Below are 26,650 nucleotides of genomic sequence, written 5' to 3'. Positions count from 1 at the left end.
TGGGAAGCAAGAGGTCACTCATCATAGAAACATGGAAAATAGGAGCAGAGGGCCATTCCGACCTTGAAGCCCTCTCCGCCATTCATTATGATCATGGCTGATCATCCAATTCAATAGCCTAATCTCCCTTTTCTCCCATATCCTTTGCCCCCCCTTTGCCCTAAGTGCTATATCTAATTGCTTCTTGAAAATATGCAATATTTTGACCTCAACTACTTCCTGTGGTAACAAATTCCACAGGCCCACCACTTACTGGGTGAAGAAATTTCTCCTCATCTCTGTCCAAATCCTCAGACTAAGACCTCTCGTTCTGGACACACCCACCATCGGGAACATCTACCCTGTCTAGTCCTGTTAGAATTTTATAGGTTTCTATAAGATTTCCCCCCTCAGTCTTCTGAACTCCAGTTCTTACAATCCTAACCGATTCAGTCTTTCCTCATGTCCATCCTGCCATCCCAGCAATCAGTCTGGTAAATCTTCGCTGCACTTCCTCTAGAGCAAGAACATCCTTCCTCAGATAAGGAGACAAAACAGCACACCATATTCTCGCTAAGGTTATGTATAATTGCAGCAAGACATCTCTGCTCCTGTATTCTAATCCTCTCGCTATGAAAACCAACATACCATTTACCTTCTTTACCGCCTGATGTACCTGCATGCTTATGTTCAGTAACTGGTGTACGAGGATACCCAGGTCTCGCTGCATATTCCCTCGCCTAATATATGGCCATTCAGATAATAGTTTGCCTTCTCGTTTTTGCTACCAAAGTGGATAACCTCACATTTATCCAAATTATACTGCATCTGCCATATATTTGTCCATTCATTCAACTTGTCCAAGGTCTCAGTGAGGCTTCGACCTAAACGTTTGGAAGCCCTAAAGTAAAGCATGAGTGGGATTGGGATTATTCTGCAGATGGAGATACTGGCAACACAAATTATTTGGATCAAACCCTCTGCTTCCATGTTGCAATTTCTATAAAAACACCCCCTTAAATTTAGTGATGTTATCAAGCTCGATTACCTCCCGGGTTCGTGTTTCATTTTTGTGATTTTACAATATAGAGCTATTACTTGGGTTAGAGAGCAATGACCACTACCAAAGAAGACCTCCCTTCCCGTGTTGCCCCATAGCAGAAGGGTGAGCTGTGAGTTGAGAAGTGGGCATGTCGTGAATTGTGACCCCTGTACCGAAAACCAGAAAAGTTTCAATAAGTTTGAATATGATGAGAGTGTATATGCTTTTATTGTCAGAGGGGGCACACACAGCAAAGCAGTTTAAATCATATTTACTTTTCCCTTCCGGTGCAGTCGTCAGATTTATTTGCTGCGCCGGTCTACATCCTTTATACAATTTGAACTGATAGACTTCACAGCCACCTTGGAATGCACTGCAGGCCTGTGGCAGGAACACAGATCATCTTTCCTGTGTTACACATTCTGCAGCAATTGCTCCATCAGATATAATGTTGCTACCGGTCCTGCCTGACGTTTTGATGAATTGCACAGATCCCTCTGAATGCAAATACAAATTCTTCCTCCTTGTGACATTTAAATTAAAAATCAACTGCTGGCAGTATTCATTTCGCTGAAGTACTCCAGGATGTTTGACATTAAAATTCAAGTTTACGGGATTAGCAATGGAACCAGAAAATAGTAAATCCTTCATAGCTTTTTGGAAATCTCCAAAGTGTAGGACCTTTAACCAGCCACCGGCCTTTAACGCCTGTGGCAGCACTGCACTTTCCTGTCCTGTTATAATCGTGTCCAATTGTAGTTTGCAGCACCCACCCAATAACCATCGGGAAGTTGCTTACACCGTTCTGAGGTTTCCCTGGATCATTCTAGGGTGGGTGGTTAGCACTGCTACCTCACAGCGCTAGGGACCCAGGTTCAATTCCAGTCTTGGCACTGGGTTTCAACACTTAAGGACTAAGTGTCGAATCCTGGTTCAGAAGTATAAATAAAATCATAGCTTTGTTTAAGTTAAAAGCTATTCTGTGGTCTTTATGAACACTAAGCCAACCATCCTGAAATGAGCAACACAAAGGACATTGCAGGCTCCATGTCTGCTGATGCTTCACCCTGGGCTGTTTTCTTGGTAGTATTCTTGCCGGCGATGGTTTGCCATCGCCTTCCACTCTCGGGCGGTAAGTTCCAAATCTACCTCAAAGGAATTGAACCTACGATGTTGACATTCTGAAGAACATGCAGCCATCTAAGCTAACTGCCTCCCCCCCCCCCCCCCCCCCCCCCCACAGGAATGATGCCAATGGTTTCCATGGTAACTGTTTCAGAGCTATATAAAGGTATTGCAACCAAAAGCCTTGAAATCAAGAAAAATTATTTGACCTCCATTAAAATTTTAATCTTATAACGTCGCACTAATTTGTTGTGTTTTTCCAACCCGGCAACATTATGTGTACTCTTATGAATAAAGCCCTTGACTACCATGAGCTTATTGTGGCAATCACATCGACATAAGGGCAGCATGGTAGCACAGTGGTTATCACAGTTGCTTCACAGCTCCAGGCTCCCAGGTTTCCTCCCATAGTCCAAAGATGTGCAGGTTTGGTGGATTGGCCATGCTAAATTGTCCCTAGTGTCCAAAAAGGTTGGGTGGGATTACTGGGTTACGGGGATAGGGTAGAGGCATGGGCTTAAGTGCGGTGCTCTTTCCAAGGGCCGATTCAGACTCGATGGGCCAAATGGCCTCCTTCAGCACTGTAAATTCTATGATTGTGGCCATTACAGACAAACGGCTACCTTTCTTCTATATGAAGCTTCTCTGCTTGGCAATACCTTCGGGCAACATCTTCTTCTTTAAGTTTATCACCTTGTTCCACCCCCAGTGGCTCTCATTTAAAATCCTCCTCCTTTATCAACCAGATATCACTGCAGATTTCTGACTTGAATATCTTCTCTGCTTTCCTCCCTCAGTCTTTGTGCTGAGCAACTTTTCTCATCCTCAGTGATTGCAACCTCCATCCCAATTCCTCTTTTTGTGTCTCCTCTAAGTTCACTGTCCTCCTTTCCTTCCTAAATCTCTTCCTCCTCCATGATCACTGCTCCACCATCTTGTCACCTCACGTAGACAATCTCTCACCATTTCCTTGCATTGCTCTCTATTTCCTTCTATGTCTGTCCCCAGGAAAAAAAACCTCTATTATGTATCTTACATGTATCTGAGAGTTCAGATTCCTGACTACCTAGTCAGTGGCCTGCAATTCATTACCATATTTCTGGAGCCATCAATTTACTGGATCATACCCTGTCCACCACCTGTAATGCATTGCCCCATTAAAACCAATATTATCTCTCAACCTAGTCATTCTCCCGGTATCACCCTTATCTCCACTTCCTTAAGTCCAAAACACACAGATTTTAACATATTTGGCAAATAACTGTTTAAATCAGCCATCACCAGACTTGTCTGGACCACTTAAAAGATTACAGGGTCCTGCTGTCCGTTGTTGATAATCAATCAAATGTAAGGATAACTCCCAGCATCTCTTCTCCACCCTTGACTGTCTTCTTAAACTGCTCACTCCTGCTTACTGCATCCTCACCTCCAACAATAAGCATGGACCTCTGTTACATTTATTGAAAGCTTTCTTCAGCTGCTTTTGTTGCTTCCCTCTCTTCATCAGCTCACCTATCCAGATTTGCCCTGATTATCTCTTACTACCCTAGCCTTGAACTCACATACATTCTGTCCCGTCTCCAGGATTCCTGAATGAAGCTATCTGTGAACTACTGACAGTAGATGGCCAGAAAGTCTGTTTCTTAAGGTGGCCTTATTATGAGTGCTTGGCTGAGCTCTGCGACTCACTAATAGATTAGTTCAGCGGGGGTCTGTTTTCACACGATGGCTTTCATGCCCTTAAATGGATAATTAATGCCCTCTTAAGGGACTTAATCCTCCACCTCTGGAATTCAACCAGTGGTGGGCAGGGAAGTCACCACAGAGGTAGCCCAAAAAGCCACTTCTTCTGAAACCCCTCCCCATTCTGTGGCCCTCCCACCCCATCCCACCTTCACTTAGCTGTGACCTGGGGAACCTTGTTGACCCTGGACCTTTACTGGGTGCATTGCTGCACCTGCCACCACTCTTGTTGGTGTGGTTTGCACAGCTGCCGGCCTCCCCAAAGGGGACGGACGAGGCCCCCTCGCCTGGATCAATATTGGCTGTTCACTGACAACACTAAGCTCAATTTTACCATCAACTTTCTAAATCCCTCCACTCTCTTCAAGTGATCAGACTGTTTATCTGACAGCCAGGACTGGATGAGGAGAAATTTCCCCCAAGCATTGGGTAATTTGACTGTCGCCAAAATCTCTATTCCCTATCCACTACTCCATCTCTCCCCTTGGAAATTGCCTTTGGCTGAACCAGATTGTTTGCAACCTGGGTGTCAATGACACGTACTAAGTCTGCACCATCATTAAATATATTTGCAGCTCCATGTCATTGCCAAACTCCAACCCTCCCTCAGTTCATCTGCTGTTGAAACCTCTTGTCCATGCCTTTGTTACATCTAGACCTAACCATTCGAATACATTTCTGGCCTGTCTCTCTCATTTTACCCTCCATAAACCGGAGGTTACACAAAACTCTGCTGCCTGATATGTCCTTCCTCGCACTCAGTCTCATTCATCCATCACCCCTGTGCTTGCTGATCTACATTGACTCCCGATTAAGCAATGCCCTGGTTTTAAAATTCTCGTCGTTGTTTACAGATCTCTCCCTGACCACACCCTCCCTATCTTTTTAATGTCCTCCAGCTCCACAACTCTCCAGTGCATCTGTGCCCCTCTCATTCTGCTTTTTTCCAACATCCCCAATCTTAATTGCACCACCATTGACAGCCATATCTTCAGCTGCTATGACCTCGATTTCTCTTAACTAAACTCTCTAAAACTCTGTTTTTTAGGTGCTCCTTAAAGCCCAACTTTGTGACCAAGCTTTTGGTCATCTGCCCAAATATACCCGTGCATGACTCGGTGTCAACACTCCTCTGAAATGCCTTGCGACGCTTCCTACGTTATACAAATGCAGGTTATTTCCATTCAGTTTTCAAGTCACAAAGCTGGTGCTTGTCATAGATTTCTCATCCAATATTAAGCAACATTTCAGCAAATTGTCAGTGTATCACAAATATCAAATTATACCTTTTAATCACCTGTGTCAGTTTCTAAACCTACTTCACAAGACAGCCAAATATTCTTTTGCAAACCATAGGTCAGCAAAATGGAATGTGTGTGGATTCTTAGAGGGGACACGCAAACCTTTTTTAAAAAATGTTTTTATTCTCCATTTTCACATTTTCCTCCAAAATTCCCACCCCACCCCCAAACAGTAAACAGTAACAAATACAAAGTCAATCCCCTTAACAATAACAACGATCCCATCCTCCCACCATCACAAACACCGGCCCACCTGTCAATATGTGCATCCAATAAAACAAACCCTCCCACGGTGGAAACAAAAAAAACAAAGGAGAAAAAAGAAAGTCAGGGACCGCCCATGGTCACCCTAGAGTCCACTCTCCTCCCCCCCCCCCCCCCCCCCCCCCACCGCCCCTCGTCACCCTAGACTCCACTCCTCCCCCCCCCACACTCAACGCCTCCAACCTCCGAAAGAGTACCGTATGTGATACCCAAGAGTTGTAAACCCCCCCCCCCCACCCTCCCTTCCAACTCCTCCCGCCCACTGCCTCTTGTAAAACTCCTTCCCCCAACCTAGGTTCCTTCCCCCCAACTTTCCAGTCCGGCTAGACCACTCGGACCCTGTTCTGCCAGACTCCGATGGTCGTAGACCCTCACCCACCTCACTCCCGTTCACTGACTGGTTTAAACCGGCCAGTGTGGAGGCCCCCGACTGGGTCCCTTTCCCCTTGCCCGGCCCAAGTCCTTCTGCCTTCTGCCTTCGCAAACTCCTCCACTGTTTCCGCCGTTCCAAAATAAAAGTCCTTGAGCTTATAAGTCACCCTCAGCTTCGCTGGATATACAATGCCGCACTGCACCTTGTTGATGTACAGTGCCCTCTTTACCTGGTTGAAAGCAGCCTGCCTCCTCGCCAGCTCCACCATAAAGTCCTGGTGTACACGTATACCAGCTCCAGCCCACTGCACCTCCCGCTTCTGCTTGGCCCAGCACAGGACCTTCTCCTTCACACTGTAACTACGGAAGCACAAAGTCACTACACTTGGTGGTTCACCCACCTTTGGTACAGGCCTCCCCGACTGATGAGCCCGATCCAGTTCATATCGGGAGGGATCCTCCCCCTCCCCCAATAGCTTCGCCAGCAGAGCGGCAAAATACTCAGTCGGCCTCGGCCCTTCAACTCCTTCGGGCAGCTCCACAATCCTCAAATTCTGTCGCCTGGACCTGTTTTCCAGGTCTTCCAATTTCCTCGCAGATCCTTGTTCACCTCCATCGCCTTCCGCATCTCCTTCACCATTGAGGTAAGTTGATCACCGTGCTGCGCCACCGTCTCCTCCACGACCTTCAGCGCCTCCCCTAGCGCCCGCACCTCCGCCATTGCACTCGCCACCACCGTCGTCACTGGGGAAATCGCCTCCTTCACCAGCACACTCCAAAACCTCCCTCATCTCCTTCCTCATCGCCTCCAGGTGTTTTGTAAACTGCCTTTCGAATTCTGCAGCCATCACCTTGGTTATTTCTTCAGCCTTCAGCAATGCGGCCTCCCCAGGTGCTCCAGCCTCCTTTTTTCCTGGTGACCCCGTGGTGACCTCTCCACTCCCCGACAGGCCCTCAGCTGTTCTTTTACCGGCCGTTTTCTTGCTGATCCTGGACATCTTCTTCTACTGTGCCTCCTCCGTGCCTTCTCCCTGCCTTTGACGCCTCCGTGGACCCTGGGACCGGGCTTAAAGCCCCGAAAATGCCGTTCCCGATCGGGAGCCCTCCGTTGCGTGGCCGCCTCCCGCCCGCCGTCACCGGAAGTCCTCGGGGACAGGCAAACCTAATCAGCCTTAACACAGATCAGGAAACAAACGTTCCCCACTTTTAATGTAAATGAAAAGCTAAGGATTCTAATGACATTCTAAACTGCTGTGATTTCATCACCATGTTTACAAGGTCATTTGAAACATTTCATGAGATTACAGCCCTGTAACTCATTCACGGTCGCACATGATTCTTTCTATCACTGCTGCTCATAGTTTGCAACAAATGCAGAAAAAAATGTAGGCATAATTTATTATTTTCATTTGGCCTTTAGCCGATTGTTCAGTGTCTTGAAGTGCATGGAATAAGTTCTCCCTCGCAATGCAGCATTCAGCGTAACAGTACGATGCCTTGAAGCCTGGGATAAAATAATGCAATGAGCAACCAGACTGGGAATTCCTTGGGAATTTTACTGATTGGGCAGATGGCCCTGACATCAGCAGGAAATGCACGTCGCTGGCATGCACATGCAGCTGCCGGGACATCCCCTTTAACTATATGGGCGGCAGCCAATGTGTCTGCTGCTGTGGCTGCCATCCTGTTAAAGACAGCAGACCGGGGCCACCAGGAGTGGTGATTGCTGCTGATTCAGGTAAGGGCCGTAGAAGGTAGGCAAACAAATCTTTAAAATAAATACAGGGACAAGTGTCCACCGCGGACCCCCACCCCCCCGTCGAGGAAATCGCTAAGGTTGTGCGGTCTGCCCTCACTGCCCCTGGGCTCCTCTTTGTTTTATAAATCCAATCCCCCCCCCGGCTGTCTCTATTTAGCTGGCAAACTGATCTTCTCAGGTTGACCTGCTGTCAGCAAACTGCTGACAGCATCTTTAGAGGGCCCATAATTGGGCCTTTATTTGTGGAAATTGGCTACCCGCCACCTTGGCAGGATATAGGCAGGGATTTTCCAGTCTCAATAGCGGCAGGAAATCACTTTAGGAGTTCCATTCATCCACCATGCTTGCTGACCTACTTGGCTTCCAGCTCTCCAAAACATCAAATTTGAAAGTAGCCACAAAGTTGTCAGATTTTCATTAAGAATTCAACTGATCCTCTAATGTCCTTTAGGAAATGAATTACCCCATCTATCCGAGATGTGATTCCAGTCCCAAACCAATGTGGTGCAAAGAGCAATTCCTCATGGAGGAAGCTCACCGTCGGGCAGGGGCTCTCAAATTGGGGTCTGCAAACCACCTCTGTCCCAAGTTTCAGATGAGTCGAAAGATGTGCAGATTAGGTGGAATGGCCATGCTAAAATTGCACCTTAGTGTCCAAAGGTGTGCAAGTTAGGTGGAGTTATTAGGATAGGGCGGGGGAATGGGTCTTGGAGTTCTCTTTGAGAGGGTCATGCAGTCCAGATGGGCTGTTTCTAAATGGAGAATTCTTTAATAAATGAAATGTTATTGTGCGGCTTTGCACATACTTAATTCAATTTCATTGTGTACAAAAGCATTTGAATTCTCTGTTAATTAGCAGTTTTGTCTGAGAGGTACGAGGGAATTAAAATTGCACACTAATGCAAAAGGTGTGTTCCTTGATATATTCAGATGATAAATTATTGGGATGTTTGCTTCTAATCTGTCTCTTGCCCAGCCTTGCAAGTAGTTGAAACTGGCAGTGGCTTATGATAGTTACATCTATTAAATAGAAAATCTGGCATTTGGATGTACATTTCTTTAACACCGTTCATGTGAAGTTTCTAAGGGAAGAATCCACTGTTCTGCCTATAGGGCCTGTTATACTTGCAAATGGAGTTTTCACTGTTAAAGGTGTCACTTCTTGTCTGTCACAGATGCACACTTGTCTAACGCTGTGCATATGTTTGTAAACATATTTGGCATAGTTATTGTTTAGTTCATGTTGTAAAACATTCATTAACTCATTGCTAATAAATCGAGCCTTCTCTTTAACTCCTTACATATTAATTACATATATTACATGTAAGTGGAATTAGAAAATCACTGGCTACAGCACAGATGGAGGCCATTCAGCCCATTGTGATCATGCTAGCTCTTTGCATGAACAACTCAGCTAGCTTCACACCTTACCACATAGCCCTGCAATTCTTTTCTCTTCAGAAAATTATCCAATTCTGATATGAAGGCCACGACTGACTCTGCCTCCGCCATACTATCAGGCAGTGCATTCCAGATTTTGATGCAGGATAACGTTTTTCCTATGTCATCTTTGGTTCGTTTGCTGTTCACTTTGAATTGATGAAATTTGTTGCTGACTCTTCCACCAACAGGAACTGTTTCTCCTTATCTCCCTCTTCCAGTTTCCTCATGATTTTGAAACCTCCCCATCAAATCTCATCTCAATCTTCATTCCTTAAAGGAAAACAGTTCCAGCTTCTCAAATCTGTCCAACTAACTGAAATCCTTGGTCCCTGGAACTTAACCTAATAAACCTTTTCTTCCCCATCTCTAATGCCTTCTCACAGTTCCTCAAGTGTGATACCCAAATTCTGCGCTCAACTCCAGTGGAGGCCAAATCATTGTTTTATAAATGTTCACCATGACCTGTTTGCTTTTGTTCTCTTTATAGAGCCTATGATTTTTTTTTATGCCTTAGCAGCCACTTTCTCAACCTGCCCTGCACTGTTCAACAGTTTATGCCTATGCTCACTGAAGGTTCTTCTGCCTTTGGAATTATATCATCTGTTTTACGTTGCCCCTCCATGTTCTTCTTGTCAAACTATATCGCCTCGCACTTCTGTGCATTAAATTTTATCTGCTGCATGCCTGCGCATTCTACCACCCTGTTAATGTCCTCTTCAAGTCTGTCACTGTCCTCTGCACAGTTCGCTAAACTTTGAAGTTTGTTGTCATCGGTACATTTCAAGTTGTGCCCTGCACAACCAAGTCTAGGTCATTAACATAGATCAACAAAAGCAACGGTTCTTATCCTGACCTCTGGGGAACCCCACTATGTACATCCCTCCAGTCTGAAAAACAATTGTTCATCGCTGCTTCTGTTTCCTGTCACTCAACCACTTCATACCCATGCTGCCACAATCCTTTTTATTCTGTGGCCTTTAAATTTGCTTATAGGTGGCACGTCATCAAATGCCTTTTAGAAGTTCATGTATACCACATCAACCACAACACCCTCATCAATCCTCTCTGTTACCGCATCCCAAAACCCAGGCGAGTTAAAGAAACACTATTTTGCACCCACATCCGCCGCGAGCAGAAATGAGATTCTCACTGGTGAGACCTCGTTTCCCCATTATCCCCCCCCCCCCCCCCCCCCCCACCCTTCGCTGGTGCACACAAAGGGAGGGAACTTCATTTAAATACATTTGACTACATTTTAATATTATTCACAGGCCTCCCCACCACATGATCCACCACCCTCACTAAATATTCAAACCTCGCCGACGTGACATCACATCGGTGAGATTTACAACAGATATTTTAAACCGGGATTCAGTCGAGCAGATCCAGCCATGGTATGTTTAGCCCCCGGGGGGAGAGAGATATGCCCGGGCAGTGCCCTGGCATTGCTCCTGGCACAGGTTGGCACTGCCAGAGACACAGGCAGGGGAACATCTGACAGAGTTGCCAGAGGTTATGTGCAGCCTTGAGCAAATGACATGGCGCCATTATGGAAGTGCGTGGCTTCCTCCAAGGAGAGTTTGGTCACTACCATGGAGGAGAACCAGGTTCAGCAGAACACGGCAATATTTGCACTTGGACTTGGATTCATCGCTCTGGCCACGGGTACTGTACATCGTTGGCTCGGCAAAAAGGGGTTAAGCACCTCGACTGCCCTCCAGGTGCATTTTATCATCCTGGAGCCGGGGGGGGGGGGGGGTGGTGCCACCCCGCACCATTAGGGAGAAGGAGCCCTCACAGTCTGCCTTGAGGGCACCATCTCCGGTTGCTGGAAGGGTGAGTTTCTGCTCCTCCTCCCCTTTGCCAGTGACCCCAGTGACCCGTCATGGATGGACCCACACCTATGTAGGAGAGCTTCAGTTCACCGGAGCCCTCTTGGCCTCAGGCAGCTAGAAGACAGGCGCCAAGGTGAAAGTGCATATCACTCAGCAGATAGCCTAAGCTGCAGGTGTTCAGGTTGCACCTGTGGCAGAAAATGTAAGTATTTTGTTCCAATAGCATAAAGGTGGCTTTGGTGTCCAAACATTAGATGGCATTGGAGATTTGTGCAGAAATTTTGTGCCGCGACATTTTGAGTACTTTATTCATGTGTATTGAATGGTCATGTTATTGGGACTTTTGAAACCAGGCGGGGCTTTTTGAGGGTTTCGGTGCTTCTTTTGCAATTGAATGGTGGCTGATGTGATGATTATGGACGTATCATTTATTGTTGAGCCTTGGAGGTAGTGGCAAATCAGAATTTCTTGACATTGTGGTTTCTATATCTGTAAGCCATTGTTTGAATCTCTCTGGGATGCTAGAATATATAGCTCACCCCTTACCACCTTTCAGAACATCTACAGCTGAGGTGCTCCATATTTTCCAGGTGAAAGCATGGAGTTCTTTGCCGGTCTTGGCTGATTTGAAGCATGTGTGACTGAGTCATGTACAAACTCCTTCCAAATCAGAAATATCTGTGTCTTTGAAGGGACCATACATCGGGGCTTGTTTGTGCCAAAGGCCTGGGGCCATTTCCCTTCAAGGCGTTGGAGATCATGGGCATATAGCTTGGTCTGGAGGGCGAGTGCTGTAAGTGTGGCATTTCCACAGCAACATATCTTGAGGTAGAAATAAAGAAATCCTGCAGGGGCCTCACTGGCTGAGGGAATGAAGAGAACGAATCAGAAAACCCTGAGGTGATGCATGGTGCTGCCCCATCTGAAGATGCCAGGGGATTGGAGGGAAGCAGCAGACAGGCTTCATTGTATCCTGATTTCAGCCAGTGAGGATCCTGAAGGACCTCTAGATTTTAACCTCATCTGAGGATGTATCCAGCTCCTCTGCCTGCCTGTAATTTCTCACCTCTTTGCTGCCAAAGGGTTGTGTAGGGTGCAGCAGACCACAGTGATCCAATAGACCCTCTGTGGCGCGTACTCCAGCACCCTGCCTGAATGGTCCAGACAGCAGAACCAGATCTTCAGCAGGTCAATGGTCAGTTCTCATGGGAGAAATTGTATCCTCTCCTCTGCTGGGCTCTGTGGGTTCTGCGTAGCTATCACGAGTTAGGTCTTCTGATGATACCCTCTATCACTGAGGAGCTAACCCTGCAGTTATTCAGGGGAACAAAACAGCAGTGGCAACTGAGTGACTGAGAATGTCCGAGTGGTGAGAGCTTCCAAGGAAGCGAGCACAGCAGCTGCATGATTCCTTTTCAGTGATCACAATTCAGTGGCACATTAACGAAATGTAACTCTTTTGGTTTATGAATGCTGCTGGATATTCCCATGTGCCACCTGTGGGTATCAGTTTTGCCACTGGTAATTGTGGAAATACAGATACGGTGCTGAACCTAACTGGTTTGGCTGCCTGACTCCGGTCTGCTGCCATCTCTGGGCCCATTGCTGCATCTGGCTACTGGGGCCATTGCTGCACCTGGCATCTGGCTTCTAGGCCCATTGCTATGCCTGGCATCTGGCTCCTAGGCCCATTGCTGTGCCTGGCTCCTGGGCCCATTGCTGTGCCTGGCTCCTGGGCCCATTGCTGTGCCTGGTTCCTAGGCCTATTGCTGTGCCTGGCATCTGGCTCCTGAGCCCATTGCTGTGCCTGGCATCTGGCTCCTAGGCCCATTGCTGTGCCTGGCTCCTGGGCCCATTGCTGTGCCTGGCATCTGGCTCCTAGGCCTATTGCTGTGCCTGGCATCTGGCTCCTAGGCCCATTTCTGTGCCTGGCTCCTAGGCCCATTGCTACGCCTGGCTCCTGGGCCCATTGCTGTGCCTGGCTCCTGGGCCCATTGCTATGCCTGGCTCCTGGGCCCATTACTGTGCCTGGCTCCTAGGCCCATTGCTATGCCTGGCTCCTGGGCCCATTGCTGTGCCTGGCTCCTGAGCCCATTACTGTGCCTGGCTCCTGGGCCCATTGCTGTGCCTTGCTCCTGGGCCCATTTCTGTGCCTGGCATCTGGGCCCATTTCTGTGCCTGGCATCTGGCTCCTAGGCCCATTGCTATGCCTGGCTCCTGGGCCCATTGCTGTGCCTGGCTCCTGAGCCCATTGCTGTGCCTGGCTCCTAGGCCCATTACTGTGCCTGGCTCCTAGGCCCATTGCTATGCCTGGCTCCTGGGCCCATTGCTGTGCCTGGCTCCTGGGCCCATTTCTGTGCCTGGCATCTGGCTCCTAGGCCCATTGCTATGCCTGGCTCCTGGGCCCATTGCTGTGCCTGGCTCCTGAGCCCATTGCTATGCCTGGCTCTTAGGCCCATTGCTGTGCCTGGCTCTTGAGCCCATTGCTGTGCCTGGCTCTTGAGCCCATTGCTGTGCCTGGCTCCTGGGCCCATTGCTGTGCCTGGCTCCTGAGCCGATTGCTGTGCCTGGCTCTTGGGCCCATTGCTGTGCCTGGCATCTGGCTCCTGGGCCCATTGCTGTGCCTGACACCTGGCTCCTAGGCCCATTGCTGTGCCTGGCTCCTGGGCCCATTGCTGTGCCTGGCATCTGGCTCCTGGGCCCATTTCTGTGCCCTTGCGCCTGTTGCTGCACCTGACTCTTGACCCCTGGGTCTGTTGCTGTCCCTGGACACTGGGACCATTCTATGTCTAGACCGTTGCTGTGCCTGGCCACCTACATGTTTTTGTGCTTGGCCCCTGGATTGTTTTTGTGCCTGGACCCTGGACTGTTTTGTGATGGCCCCTGGGCCTGGTACTGTGCCTAGGCTGTTGGTGCTTTGGGTCTCCAGCCCCATTCCTGCCCCGGGCCCATTGCTGCTCCAGGCCCCTGGGCTATTGTTATTCCTGGACCCTTGAGCAGTTGCTGGGTGTGGACCCCCTGATCCTGTTGCTACCCGAGAACCTGAGCCTTTGCTGCCCTAAGGCACTGGGCCTCTTGCTGCCCCTAACCCCTAGGCCTGTTGCTTCCTCTGCGCCCACTGACCTGTTGCTTCCCTGGATCCCTAGGTCTGTTGCTGCCCCTGGCTCCTGGGCTTCTTGCTGCCTCTGGATGCCTGGGTCTGCTGCTGTGCCTGGAGTTCTGGGTCTGTTGCTGTGCCTGGCCCTGGGCCATCCTCTACCAGTTGCACCTCCAATACGGAGTAAAAATACATAAGGTGCACAAGATCCATCTCATCTGCCTGTAGAGAACATGAGGAAAAGGCAGCTTATTGGTCCTCCTTCATGACCTTGTGACTGTGAACTAATGGTGTGTGCACTGTTGTATATAAATCACACCCTACTCCCTACTCCCTCCTTGACCTTCTCTCAACATCTCTTCCTGCTGTCGTAGCAATGTCTGCACTCCCCTGTGGCACTAATTGATAGCCATCACACTGCATGCTCCATCCTCTGACCTTCCCTCCATCAGCCTTGATCCATCCTTCATCATCTTAGCCATGCCTTCTGTGGATCTTGAGCCATTCACCATTACTGTCGATCAATTTTGTCAACCTAGAGCTTCCCTAAGCACCCAGAATCCACCCCCCACACATTGTGACCATCAACTTGCCAACCATTATCCTCAACCCTGCCTATACCACCCTTGACCTGCCGTTAACTTGACTCCCTCGATCTTGCCGTTATCAGCTCTCAGTCACCCTTGACCATTATGCTTGAACTCCCCCATTGGTAGAGATTGTCCTACCCTCTGTTGTCTAGCTCTCTCCATCCCTAAGTTCTCCATACAAGTTAAGCTGTGCCTACTCATTCCAAATCCAGTAACACTACCTCACCTGCTGCTCACCAAACTTAAGCAGTTGTGAATCTGAAGACACATGCTCCTCATTTACTGCTGACGTAATCACAAAGTTACAACTTAATCTGGTGACCATGTGTTTTAATGACTATGTTTGACATATTAATAATGCATTAAAAATGGGTTCCCGCTGCTTGCCGTTGGGGACCACAATCTGCCTTTCATTCACCACCAACTTAATTCCTAACTTTCTTCCTGCTGTCAGGAAGCTGAGATTTTGCCTCCTGCACAATTAAGTGTCCCCACCCACCTCATTTGCCATTCCAGCTGCTTCACTTAATTCTTCCCCGTGTTTCAAGCGGGGCCCTTCTTCAGCCACTTATAATTCCTTGATTTATATGAGAGTCCAACTTGAATGAATCGAGAGGTTTTCCACAATGCACTGTGCTGAAACTTTTTAAGCAATATTTTAACTACGTATTATGTGTAATGAAGCCGGCAGTAGAGAACAAGTTTATAATATAGTGCAGAGAAAACCTTGGCTGTCTTGCAAATCATTTCACATTTCCTTGCTCATCTTAAAACTGACCCATTTTGTGACCGTGTGTATGGAGCGTTAAAAAATATTGGTAAATGAAGAATTGGTGATGCTCCTCTGTAACCAGGAAGAATATTAAAAAGCAACCAGTCATGTTACCATGTCATTAAAACATACCAGATGGCCAAAGGGTTATTAACCACTTTTAACATCCTAATTGAGGGACACCCTGGCATCCAAAATCAAAACTGTTAAACACAATTTTTTAAAATAAATTTAGAGTACCCAATTTTTTTTACAACTAAGGGACAATTTAGCATGGCCGATCCACCTACCCTGCACAGCTTTTGGTTTTGGGGGTGAGACCCATTCTGACACAGGGAGAATGCCCAAACTCCACTCGGACAGTGACCCAGAGCCGGGATCAAACCCGGGTCCTCGGCGTCATGAGGCAGCAGTGCTAACCACTGCGCCACCGTGCTGCCCATGTTAAACATAATAACAATTGAGGAATCTAAGCCTGTTTCACCTCACAACCCAAAAGTTGTGTCATTCACCCTTATTCATTCTTAATTTCTTTTTTCTTAAAAACGTATTTTATTACAAACATGTATCAAAGCAGGTTACAGCAAGTAAACACCCCGGGAAACATAACTTCCCAACAGTCAACTACACAGTCTGTACAGACTTTTCCCCTTTTTTACCCCCCTCTCCCCATCACCCACCTCCCCACACCCCTGCAATGAATAGCTTTCATTCTTAATTTCTAGTTACTAAGTAACAATTGATTTCCTCCTCCCTCCAGTAGGAAAGAAGTCATTAAAGTCTAAGGCAAATTAAACTTTTGACAAAAGCTTCTCAAAACAAAATATATCTAAAAAGTTCAATTGTCCACTATTATCCCTCTCAGTAAACCAGCCATTCTATGAGCCACAGCCTCTACTGTTTAACTTGTTGGTTAAAGCTTCTTGACTGCCATTGAAGCTGTATCAGACATCCTTTTGTGGAGCATGCCTGTGGCATTGTTTTTTATTTCAAAGCCTACCTTATATAGATGGTCTGGTTTACATGATGTATCGGAAATCTAGCGACCACTGCTTGAACAAGATGGGAGAGGGGCTGTATTGAATTTGCTACGGTCAGTGATTCATAATTAAAACCATTCCTATTCCTGTTCCCTCTTTCCTACAGGAAAGCAGAGGTCAGTGAAATGTAGGGCATGCTGGCTGCAGCATAGTCATATGCTTAATGCATCTTCTATATTTAAAATGGTTGAGTAATTGCGCCAATTCCTATTGGTGCCAAGTTTATCTTATTTATAATGTCGAGTAGGTTCGACAACAATGGGACATTGCACATATGCACTTAGAAGTGATTCTGTTGTGATTTTAAAGCTACTGTGAATACGTGAATCTGCACACGATGAATGTTATCATGAGGGAGAGTCTGCATTTGATTTAATGCCACACCTTTGGATTTTAAAATGTGATGAATTTGGTACTAATACGAATAACAGGATCAACCTACATCTGGTGAATGTATTAAGACATCCCACTTCATTGGAGAGTTATCAATGTAAATTTGACACAGAAGCATTTTATGAGGTATTGGAGCAGTTAACCAAAAGCCTTGTCAAAAATGGCTGTTTTAAGGAGAAACTTAAAGGGGAAAGAAGGGTGGAAAAGCAGAGAGACTTAAGGAGGGAATCTCAGCACTTAAGGCCCTAGCAGCTGAAGGCATGGCCACCAAATGTGGGATGATTAAAATCAGTAATTATTGTCACCAGTACAAGGAGCAAAACCCAAGCTAAGAATCTTGATCCGTCTTGTAGAATAAATGGGTCATAAGGTCACATGGAACTGTATGGTGCTCCTTTACTGTCACTTTGTCAAATTCCTGGAACTCCCTTCCTAACAGCACAATGGGTATACCTACGGCACATGGACTGCTGCAGTTCCACCTTCTCAAGAGTAATTCGAAACGGACAATGAATTCTGGCCTTGTCAGTGAGACTCTCATCCCAAGAGCGATTTTAAAAAAAAATAAGGAATCTATAATAATAATCTTTATTGTCACAAGTAGGCTTACATTAACACTGCAATGAAGTTACTGTGGTAAGCCCCTAGTCGCCACACTACGCCACCTGTTCGGGTACACTAAGGGAGAATTCAGAATGTCGAACACACCTAACAGCACGTCTTTTGGAACTTGGGGGAGGAAACCGGAGCACCCGGAGAAAACCCACATAGATACCTGGAGAACGTGCAGACTCCACTCAGACAGTGGCCCAAGCCGGAAATCGAACCTGGGATCCTGGAGCTGTGCAGCAACAGTCCTAACCACTGTGCTACTGTGCCGCCCAATCTTTAGGTTCAGAGGCAAAGATAAACATATCTTTGACAGCTGTTAGACTGAACTTTTACAAACCCTTTCTACACAAAGCTACAAGAAAAGCAACTACTTAAGGATCATTCCAAACACCCCCATGTCAGGCAGGAGGAAGTTGGGGAGGGACAAACACTTAAAAATGCAACTTCAACATGCCTGCTGCCATTTTAATTGATGTATTTAAGCCAGGCTCCCGCAGTGCAGTTGGGAGCCTGATTTAAATTTGACAGCTGCAGGCAGGTTTTCGCAGGGCTGGGGAAAGCTGGAAATGAAATGGAGATTGAATTTGCCTGCTTCAAAAAAGTAAGTGCTTTTTATCACTCACCCCACTACCCCCTGTCCCACACCCAAGTCCTGATCTGCAGATCGCAATCCTTTCTCGATGACAAGAGGGACCATCCCCAGTAATCCTCGGCTGCGGCCACTTTCTGCCAGCTTCTGTGCCCAGCCAGCCAGCCAGTCGATTTGTCTGGCTGCTGGGTGGGAAATGGAAGGGGGAAAGGAATGACCATTCTGCCATTAAATTTAGCAGAACTTCAACACCCTTGTCAGCTTTCCTCCCAGCATCCGACCACACCCACCCTACCTCCATGGAAATACTGGGGCCCAGCTGTTCTTTACACTATTTCAAAAATTTCTATATGTACTGCTTTTATTTAACTAATAATAACATTCTGAAAACCGCAACCAGCTAATGTTTATGCTCATGTTTTTGCTGCGGAACATAGTCAGTAAATGTAGGATTTTCCCCATAAAGTTCAGTTCAAAAACTCCTTTGGCAGAAATTAGATCAGTACTAATATAGAGAATATCCACAGAATATCTTACTGCCAACAGATTTATTACTGCATTTTGATGTATGATAGAACTCTTTCCTGCAAAGTGGGACACTCTGCATCTTGTTCAAAAACCAGAGTCTGAGCAATGGCATCATCGCTCGATTTTGTTCAAAATTGTGCTGCTGCTGTGAACCCGAGCAGCCACAACAAAGCTTATATTTCGCCCTTGTCCAATCTTCTTGCCTCAAGGCTGTGACTAATGCATGGACAGCATTCCATGGACAGCAACAAACCTGCAGCATCGTTACACAAGTCACTATTCTCTGTGCGAAGCAATTAGGCTGTTTGGGGGAGGGTAATTCATTTCCATCCTGACATTCATGCTAATGTACTTGCCATTGGGTCGCGTTAGGTCATGATCAGAATTGGGAACCTTGGCTGAATTATTCCCCCTCTGAAAAAAACTGAGGAAATTGTAGAATTGTTGCTGTCACTTTGAGATCAATTTTTAAAAATATATAAAGTTCCTGCTCTGTACGACAGTAGTGTTATTAGCCATAAAGCTTATTTTTATTTATGTTTAGAAAAAAATATCTTCATAATTTTTTTTTAAAAGCATGAAAGTTACACCAGTTCAACTATAGAAGTTTCCACAGTGGCAATGTTATACGTCCCAATTACTGGGCTGATAAAAGATTCGTAGAATCCTGTTATCTTACCATATAGTATATGTTTATGTTTTATATTTGCTTGTAATTTCTTGCACTCTTGTAGTTTTGTTGGTTGCTGGTTATTTTATTATTTGGTAGATGATGAGTCTGGGGAAGGGTGTGTAGGTAGATTGGGTCATGTCGATATTAAAAGGAGGTTGAAAAACATTAAGGTAGGTAGGTTCCCAGGGCCTGAAGGGGTCTATCCTAGAATACTGAGGGAGGCAAGGGAGGGAATTGTTGGGGCCTTGACAGAAATATTTGTTACCCCATTGGCTCCAGGTGAGGCCCCAGAGGACTGGAGAATAGCTAACGTTGTTACTTAAGAAGGGTAGTCCAGCAATGATAATCCAGGAAATTACAGGCCGGTGAGCCTTAAATCAGTGGTAGGGACATTATTGGAGAGGAGTCTTCAGGACAGTATTTACTCCCATTTGGAAACAAATGGACTTATTAACTAGGGGCAGCACGGTTTTGCGCAGAGGAGGTCGTGTCTCATTAACTTTATCGAGTTTGTTTTGAGGAAGTGACAAAGATGATTAATGAAGGAAGGGCCGTGGATGTTGTCTACATGGATTTCAGTTAGGTCTTTGACAAGATCCCTCATGGCAGACTGGTATGGAATGTTAACGGTTTCAGAGGTGAGCTGGAAAGATGGATACAGAACAGGCTCGGTCATAGAAGATAGAGGGTAGTAGAGGAAGTGTGCATTTCTGAATGGAGGGCTGTGACTAGTGGCGTTCCGCAGGGATCAGTGCTGGGACCTTTGCTGTTTGTGGTATATATAAATTATTTGGAGGAAAATGTGACTGGTCTGATTAGTAAGTTTGTGGACGACAAAGATTGGTGGAGTTGTGGATAGTGATGAGTATTGTCAGAGGATACAGCAGGATATAGATCAGTTGGAGAGTTGGGCAGAGAAATGGCGATGGAGTTTAATCCTGACAAATGTGAAGTAATGCATTTTGGAAGGTCTAATACATTTGGGAAATGTACAGTAAATGGCAGAATCCTTAGGAATATTGACAGGCAGAGAGACCTGGACGTACAGGTCCACAGATCACTGAAAGTGGGAAAGTAGATGGGTAAGGTAGTCAAGAAGGCATATGACATGCTTGCCTTCATCGATCAGGGCATTGAGTATAAAAATGTGCAAGTCATGTGCAACTGTACAGAACCTCAGTTAGGCCACACTTGGAATATTGCGCACAATTCTCGTTGCCACACTACCAAAAGGATGTGGAGGCTTTGGAGAGGTTTACCAAGATGTTGCCTGGTCTGGAGGGTATTAGCGATGAGGAGAGGTTGAATAAACTCTGATCATTTTCACTGGAGTGACAGAGGTTGAGGAGAGACCTGATAGAGGTCTACAAAATTATGAGTGGCATGGACAGAGTGAACAGTCAGAAGTCTTTTCCCAGGGTGGAAGAATCAATTACCAGGGAACATAGGTTCAAGCTGTGAGGGGAAAAGTTTAGAGGAAATGTGCGAGGCACAGAGGGTGGAGAGTGCCTGAAAATTGCTGCCGGGGGAGTTGGCGAAAGCATATACTATAGCAACTTTTAAGAAGTATCTTGACAAATACATGAATTGGATGGGAATAGAGGGATATATCCCGGAAGTGCAGAAGGATTTAGTTTAGACAGGCATCATGATTGACGCAGGCTTCAAGGACTGAAGGGATTGTTCCTGTGCTGTACTGTTCTTTGTTCTATTAGTGCCAAACATGGGCGGGAATTTTCTGGCCTTTGGGATTCTCTTTTCCCACTGGCAGCGTACCCCCGACTGAGGGTTTCCCAGAGGCATGGGGTGGCTTCAGTGGGAAATCACTTGACAAGTGGCGGGAAGAGAGAATCCCGCCACCAGCAAACGGCGAGAAACACACGGTTAGTGACTGGAGAATCCAGCCCATGTTCTGTATGGAATTAGGTGTATGTTTTGTCAAATCATTAGTTGGGGATATTCTCAATAGGGGGCAGTAGGGTTTAATGCAAAGAACTGGAAGACATTTTAACTTAAAAATTGAATGATTCTTTGAAGATGTGTGTGAACATTGCGGGGGGGAGGGGCGCAAATCACATTAATATGTTTTGGTCCTGTCCAAAGTATTACTGGAAGGAGGTTTTTAGGGTAATCTCTAAAGTGGTGCACGTGAAACTGGACCCGGGCCCCCGGGAGGCCATATTCGGGGTGTCGGACCAGCCGGGGTTGGAAACGTGTGTGGTGGTATGGATATGAGCACTGCCATTGGTGCAGAGCACTGGCTTCCCATTGGCTCTGGCTGGTCATGTGCCTCTCGTCCGATTGGTTGGGACTAGTCATGTGACTGATCTCCAATTGTTAGAGAGGCAAGTAGGCGGAGGCGGGGTATAAGTTCCCAGCGGTCGGCCATACTCTGTAGTCGACCTCCGGGCTAACAACTAGCTGATTAAAGCCACAGTTCGGATCCTAAATGTGTCTTGAGTCGAATTGATGGTACATCAACGGGTGTGGAGGCAGATGTTGTAACCATCACCTCGTTGATCGCCCGAAGGCGGATCCTGTTGGGATGGAGAGCCACCTCTCCACTATATACCCTGGCGTAGCGGGGGGACCTGTTGGAATACTTGACCCTTGAGAAGGTTAAGTTTGAACTGAGGGGAAGGATAGAGGGGTTCTACAATTCATGGGCGTTAATCGTTATGTACTTTCAAGAACTGGATAACACCGAACATTAGTTGGGGGGGGGGGGGGGGGGGGGCGGTGGTTGGGAGGGTTGAGGGGAGGGGGACTGTGTGTGTGTGTTATTAGTGACTATGGGTGATTCCTTTTTGTAATTTGTTTATGTTAACATGCGGGCCAATGTCTGGGGTTTGGTGGGAGGATGGGATCGTTGTTACTGATATGGGGATTAACATTATATTTGTTACTGCTTATTGTTTATTGACGGTGGGTGCAAATTTGGGAGAAAATGTTAAAATGGAGAATAAAAATATATTTTTTTTAATTTTAAAATTGAATGTATTTAGGACAATTGCTTCCATTGGCGCAATTCTCCGGAACAATTTCTGAGTGTGGAAGCAAGCGGGAATTGCCGCGAGCTTCCCGGCGCTCGGCCCAGTGAGGCTGGCAACGCAATCCAACGTTAATTGCTCCACTTAACGAGGCCTCAAGGGCTTTTCGCTGCAAATGATGGCTCACCAGCTGATTCTCTGGGACCGCACTCGCCAGCCCCCCCTCCCCCGCTAACAAGTTCAAGCAACACTTGAGCTGCACTTGCTGAGCCAACCTCGGCCAGCTCGCAATAATGGTGCCAAAGACACCAGCCCCAGGATTCGGGGATGCAGATCTGGGGAGGCCCCTGGGCACGGTGCAGGCTAGGAGGAAGGTCCTGTTCCCCCCGAGGGTCCCAGTGAGCCACAAGGCAGCCAGTGCTGCCTGGCACGAGGTGGTGGCAGTCGGCAGCTCAGGGGGTGTGACCAGGAGGGCTGGCCTTCAGTGCCGGATAAAAGGTCAATGACCTACACCGGCAGAACGAGTGAGTAGATACCAACAACCCCCCACCCCCATGGCGAATCAGTGATTCTTAGTCTTCTTGGTCCTACTACATCTGTGTGTGTCTCCAGGATGCACAACAGAGGTGGTTTTCATACGTTGTGGCCTTTGGTGCCTTTGCTGGATGTCATTTGGAGGGCCTGAAGCTGGAGGGTCCTGGTCGACTTACCAATATCACTGGCTTCACTATGCCACCCTGTTCTGCCTGCTGCCAGTGTCAGGAGGGGGGGTTCGGAAGAATTGGAGACCACTGCCGTCTCCTTGGTGCCAGGTCTGGATTGGCCTCTAGCACTTCCTCCTCCCTGACGGTGCCCATAGGGCCCTGGCGGGCCTCCATGGGATGGAGGGGCAGCTGGAGTGAGCTCCAGAAGCCTCTGTCACCTGGCTCTGCCAGTCCTGGTAGCTCCCCATTGTCTGCACTATGGTGTTGAAACCCTCAGCGATGGTCCTCAGTGACTGGGCTATGCTCTGCAGTGCCTCAGCAATGTCAGTCTTTGTCTGAAACATGTCCCTCATCGACACAGACATGATGTCGAGACCCTCAGCCATGGTTGTCATGGACTGAGCAATGCCTTGGACACCAACACTCAAGACACTGACCTTGTGCTCCAGACTGTCCACTGCGGTCACCATCCTAGCAGTGCTGGCCTCGGTGCCTTGTCGTCATCATCTCCTGCGCCTCCAGTCACTGACACCCCCTCCTGAATCTTACAGCCGCGTACAAGCATCTGCAACAGCTCCGGGATAACCATGTCCAGAGGCTCAGCACCTAACTGAGACTCAGCTGAGTCCTAGGATCCAGTAGATCTCTGACTGCTGATTCCCTTGAGATTTTCTGCCTCCACCTGATGTGTATCAGAAACTGTGTGGTGCCCACCAGATTGTGCCCCAGACGCCTGTTAACTAATGTCGCTCACAGAGGTATCTGCCTCTGCGCTGGTGGGAGGTGGGGATGAAATCTGTAGCGTCTCAATGGTAGTTTCCTCGGAGCTCTCCTACGAGGTGGTCTCTTGGGTGGGGGGAGGGGGGGGGGTGGTAAATGTCTCCAGATGACCCCGCCCCATCAATTGGAAATCCTGTGAAAGAAGCGACATGTGGTCAGTGAGAGGGAAGGATCATTTTGCCTGACATGAACAACTCACTTGAGACATATCATCTAGGTGAAGGGGCAGTGGATCCTCACCTCTGCGGCACAGGCCAACCTCACAGTCAGTAACTGCTCTCTCCTTGGACAACCCTCTGATTTCCAGGGCCTGTTCCTCATGGGGGGGGGGTGAGGTCATGGATCACCAGTACTCCACCCCCTCTGTCTTGGCCCTTTCCTGCTTATTATGGGCTATCTTCTCCTGCGGAACAAAGAGAGGGATTTGTGAGCCGTGTGCTTGGTGGACCAGGTGGGTCTATAGCTGGTGACATGTGTGGGCACTGCACCTGGACATGTAAGGGTTCTGCTGGTAGGTGTCAGGGTGTACTGAGGAACAAGCCCAAGATCGGATGTGGGGGTGGGGTGCGAGGTGTCAGCCAGTGATTTGTGGGGAGGGGTTGGGTGTTTGTGGGTGGCAGGTGGCACTGATGCCAGGAAAGAGGTGGTAACTTCGCTTTTCAGCTTGATGTCGGTCTTCTTCCAACATTGGATGCTGGTCCTCCTTGTCATGCTGCCCGCACTACAGCTGTTGCCACTGACTCACAGGTGGTATTGGTGGCCCTGCTGCTAACTCCCCTCGGGAACAGGATGCCTGTCTCATCGGCATCAAGAAGCCCGGCCAGGTCGACATCGCCTAAGCAAGGAGCAGGTCCGCACGTTGCCATGCTTATGTGTTGACTGGGAGTGAGCGGTGAGGAAGTGTTTAAAATCAGCTGCCCCCTTGTTAGAAGCGAGATGCTGAGGCGTGAGCCTGGCGAATCAGATGGCGAGATACCCGGTAATTGCGAGAAGCTTGTGGGGCTCATTTCCGGCACTAAGTGCTGTTAAATATGGACTACGATCTCGCCACTGCAGCCATCGGGAAACACCCTGCCAATCGTGCCTAAAATTATACTTCAAAATGTTTCTGTTGTATTGTGCCCTCAATGTTTATCTTTTTAATTGATTTCAATAACCGTAAATAGAAGTTTAAATATGTGGATATATGCCCAGCACTAACCCAGATAGCATTTATGGGGTTGAATTGAAAGGTAGTTAAATACTATACAGCAGGAAGGAGCAGATGCAAGCACCACTATCGGGGGCATCTCTGACATTCAGCTATCCTGAGGTCTCCTGCTTGTGTTGGGGGGATGGTAAGGAGGCAGGGATCCATCCCCAACACACATCTTCCCTCTCTAATCCCCATGCGAGAATTTAGAAATTGAAAAACATTGCGGCACTGTGGCACAGTGGTTAGCACTGCTGCCTCACAGCGCCAGTGACCTGGGTCCGATTCCGACCTAAGGTGACTGTCTGGGTGGAGTTGGCACTTTCTCCCCGCATCTGTGTGGGCTTCCTCCGGGTGCTTCAGTTTCCTCTCACGGTCCAAAGACTGACCATGCGAAATTGCCCCTTCGTGTCCAAAGGTTAGTTGGTGTTACGGGGATTGGGCAGGGGCTTACGTCTAGGTAGGGTCCTCATTTTGGAGGGTCAGTGCAGACTCGAAGCATTGAATGGCCTCCTTCTGCACTTTAGGGATTCTATGTCTGCCTACATTTAGTAAGGGATCCAGGCCACTAACCAAATCAGGTCACCACAAGTGAGGCCCACATCTGCTTTTGTGAAAGCTAGTCTTATTCTTTGTGTGTACTATCATTTCACGGATTCACTGGTCCTGACTGAGCCAATGGTGCAGGATCTCCTGAGGCTGGATGTCACCCACACCAACCCTCTGTCCCCTTACTACTAATTGCCTTGCTAAAGGTAAATAGAGGCTTCACCCCTTCAAGGGGAACTAAATTCCCAGAAAATGGAAACGTGGCACAGCCAGATCCACAGTTTTCAATGGAACGACCATCTTTTATCAGAACAATGGGATCCTCTCAGGAACCTCAGATGTTTCTGCTCCAAAGTATCAGTATTGTGGTATCATCTATTTACCATGTGTAAAGTTCCAGGCAAGCACACAGAAGCGATGTCTGTTCGACAAAGCAATATTTATTTTACCTACTAGAATACAACTCCTACTCCCCAGGTCCACTTCCGCACCCAGCCCTTGAGCCAGGGTATTCATGTCCCAGTCAACGCTTATTTAAGGGTCTAACTCCTTCCCCTCGTCTTGGGAGATCGTATTCAGGTGAGGCCATTGGGACTGTGATGTCGCAGACCCCGTGGCCTCCGGTCTCCATGTCCGATTTGGAGTCCGATGAGTCCCCATCCCGCATCTCAAGGTCGAGGGACTCGTCTGCCTCGCCGGGTATCAATGGCGGCTGCACTGGAAGAAGAGTCACCGCTGGACGTGGGGGATTTGGCTTTCCCTTGAGGACCTGTAGGGCACAGCTGTGGAGGTGGTCCACGTGTCTGTTCGATTCCTTCCCTTGCACACTCACTGAATATGAGACTGGGTCTGACCATCACACCACTAGCCCCAGGATCCACAATACCCCATTGGCAAAATTGCTGACACAGACCACATCGCCAGCGGAGAATCCTTATGGGTCTGGGTCGACTTGCTCCGGCGTGTTCCTGCTGGTTGCGGGCCTTCTTCCTAATGTCTGTGCAGTCGGCGGCCCGTCAACAACTCCAAAGGTGCTACCCCAGTAGTAACATGAGGCATGGTGCATTAATAGAAGAAGAAAAGGGCCAGGTGGGTCTCCGGGGAACCGGACATTTGCTTCCGCATTCCTTGCTTGAAGGTCTGCACCTCCCGTTCAGCTAATCCGTTGGAGGAAGGGCGGTAAGATACGGGGTCCGTACATGGCGGATCACGTTCATCTTCATGAATGTGCCGAATTCCACGCTCATGAAAGCCGTGCCATTATCAGAAACTAACACC

General features: G+C 47.8%; 1 protein-coding gene across 5 annotated transcripts in view; it reads left to right on the top strand.

The window, feature by feature from the left end:
* fgd4a (FYVE, RhoGEF and PH domain containing 4a) overlaps positions 1-26,650 on the top strand; it is a 340,499-nt gene that overhangs the window by 148,441 nt on the left and 165,408 nt on the right. Inside the window, exon 1 of one of the 5 annotated variants that reach the window (XM_038779937.1) lies at positions 7,456-7,564. The exons of 3 other annotated variants lie outside the window; for them this stretch is intronic. In XM_038779937.1, the coding sequence (XP_038635865.1) occupies positions 7,471-7,564 (94 nt within the window). In that variant the 5' untranslated portion in view covers positions 7,456-7,470. Of the gene's footprint in view, positions 1-7,455; positions 7,565-17,949; positions 17,969-26,650 lie in introns of those variants that run through there. One more of the 5 variants, XM_038779945.1, reaches the window with a different exon arrangement.

Source organism: Scyliorhinus canicula, chromosome 20, assembly GCF_902713615.1.
Source record: "Scyliorhinus canicula chromosome 20, sScyCan1.1, whole genome shotgun sequence".
In the NCBI taxonomy this organism is placed as follows: Eukaryota; Metazoa; Chordata; class Chondrichthyes; order Carcharhiniformes; family Scyliorhinidae; genus Scyliorhinus; species Scyliorhinus canicula.
The sequence above is the reverse complement of the archived record's forward strand: the minus strand, read 5'-3'. Positions and strand labels throughout refer to the sequence as shown.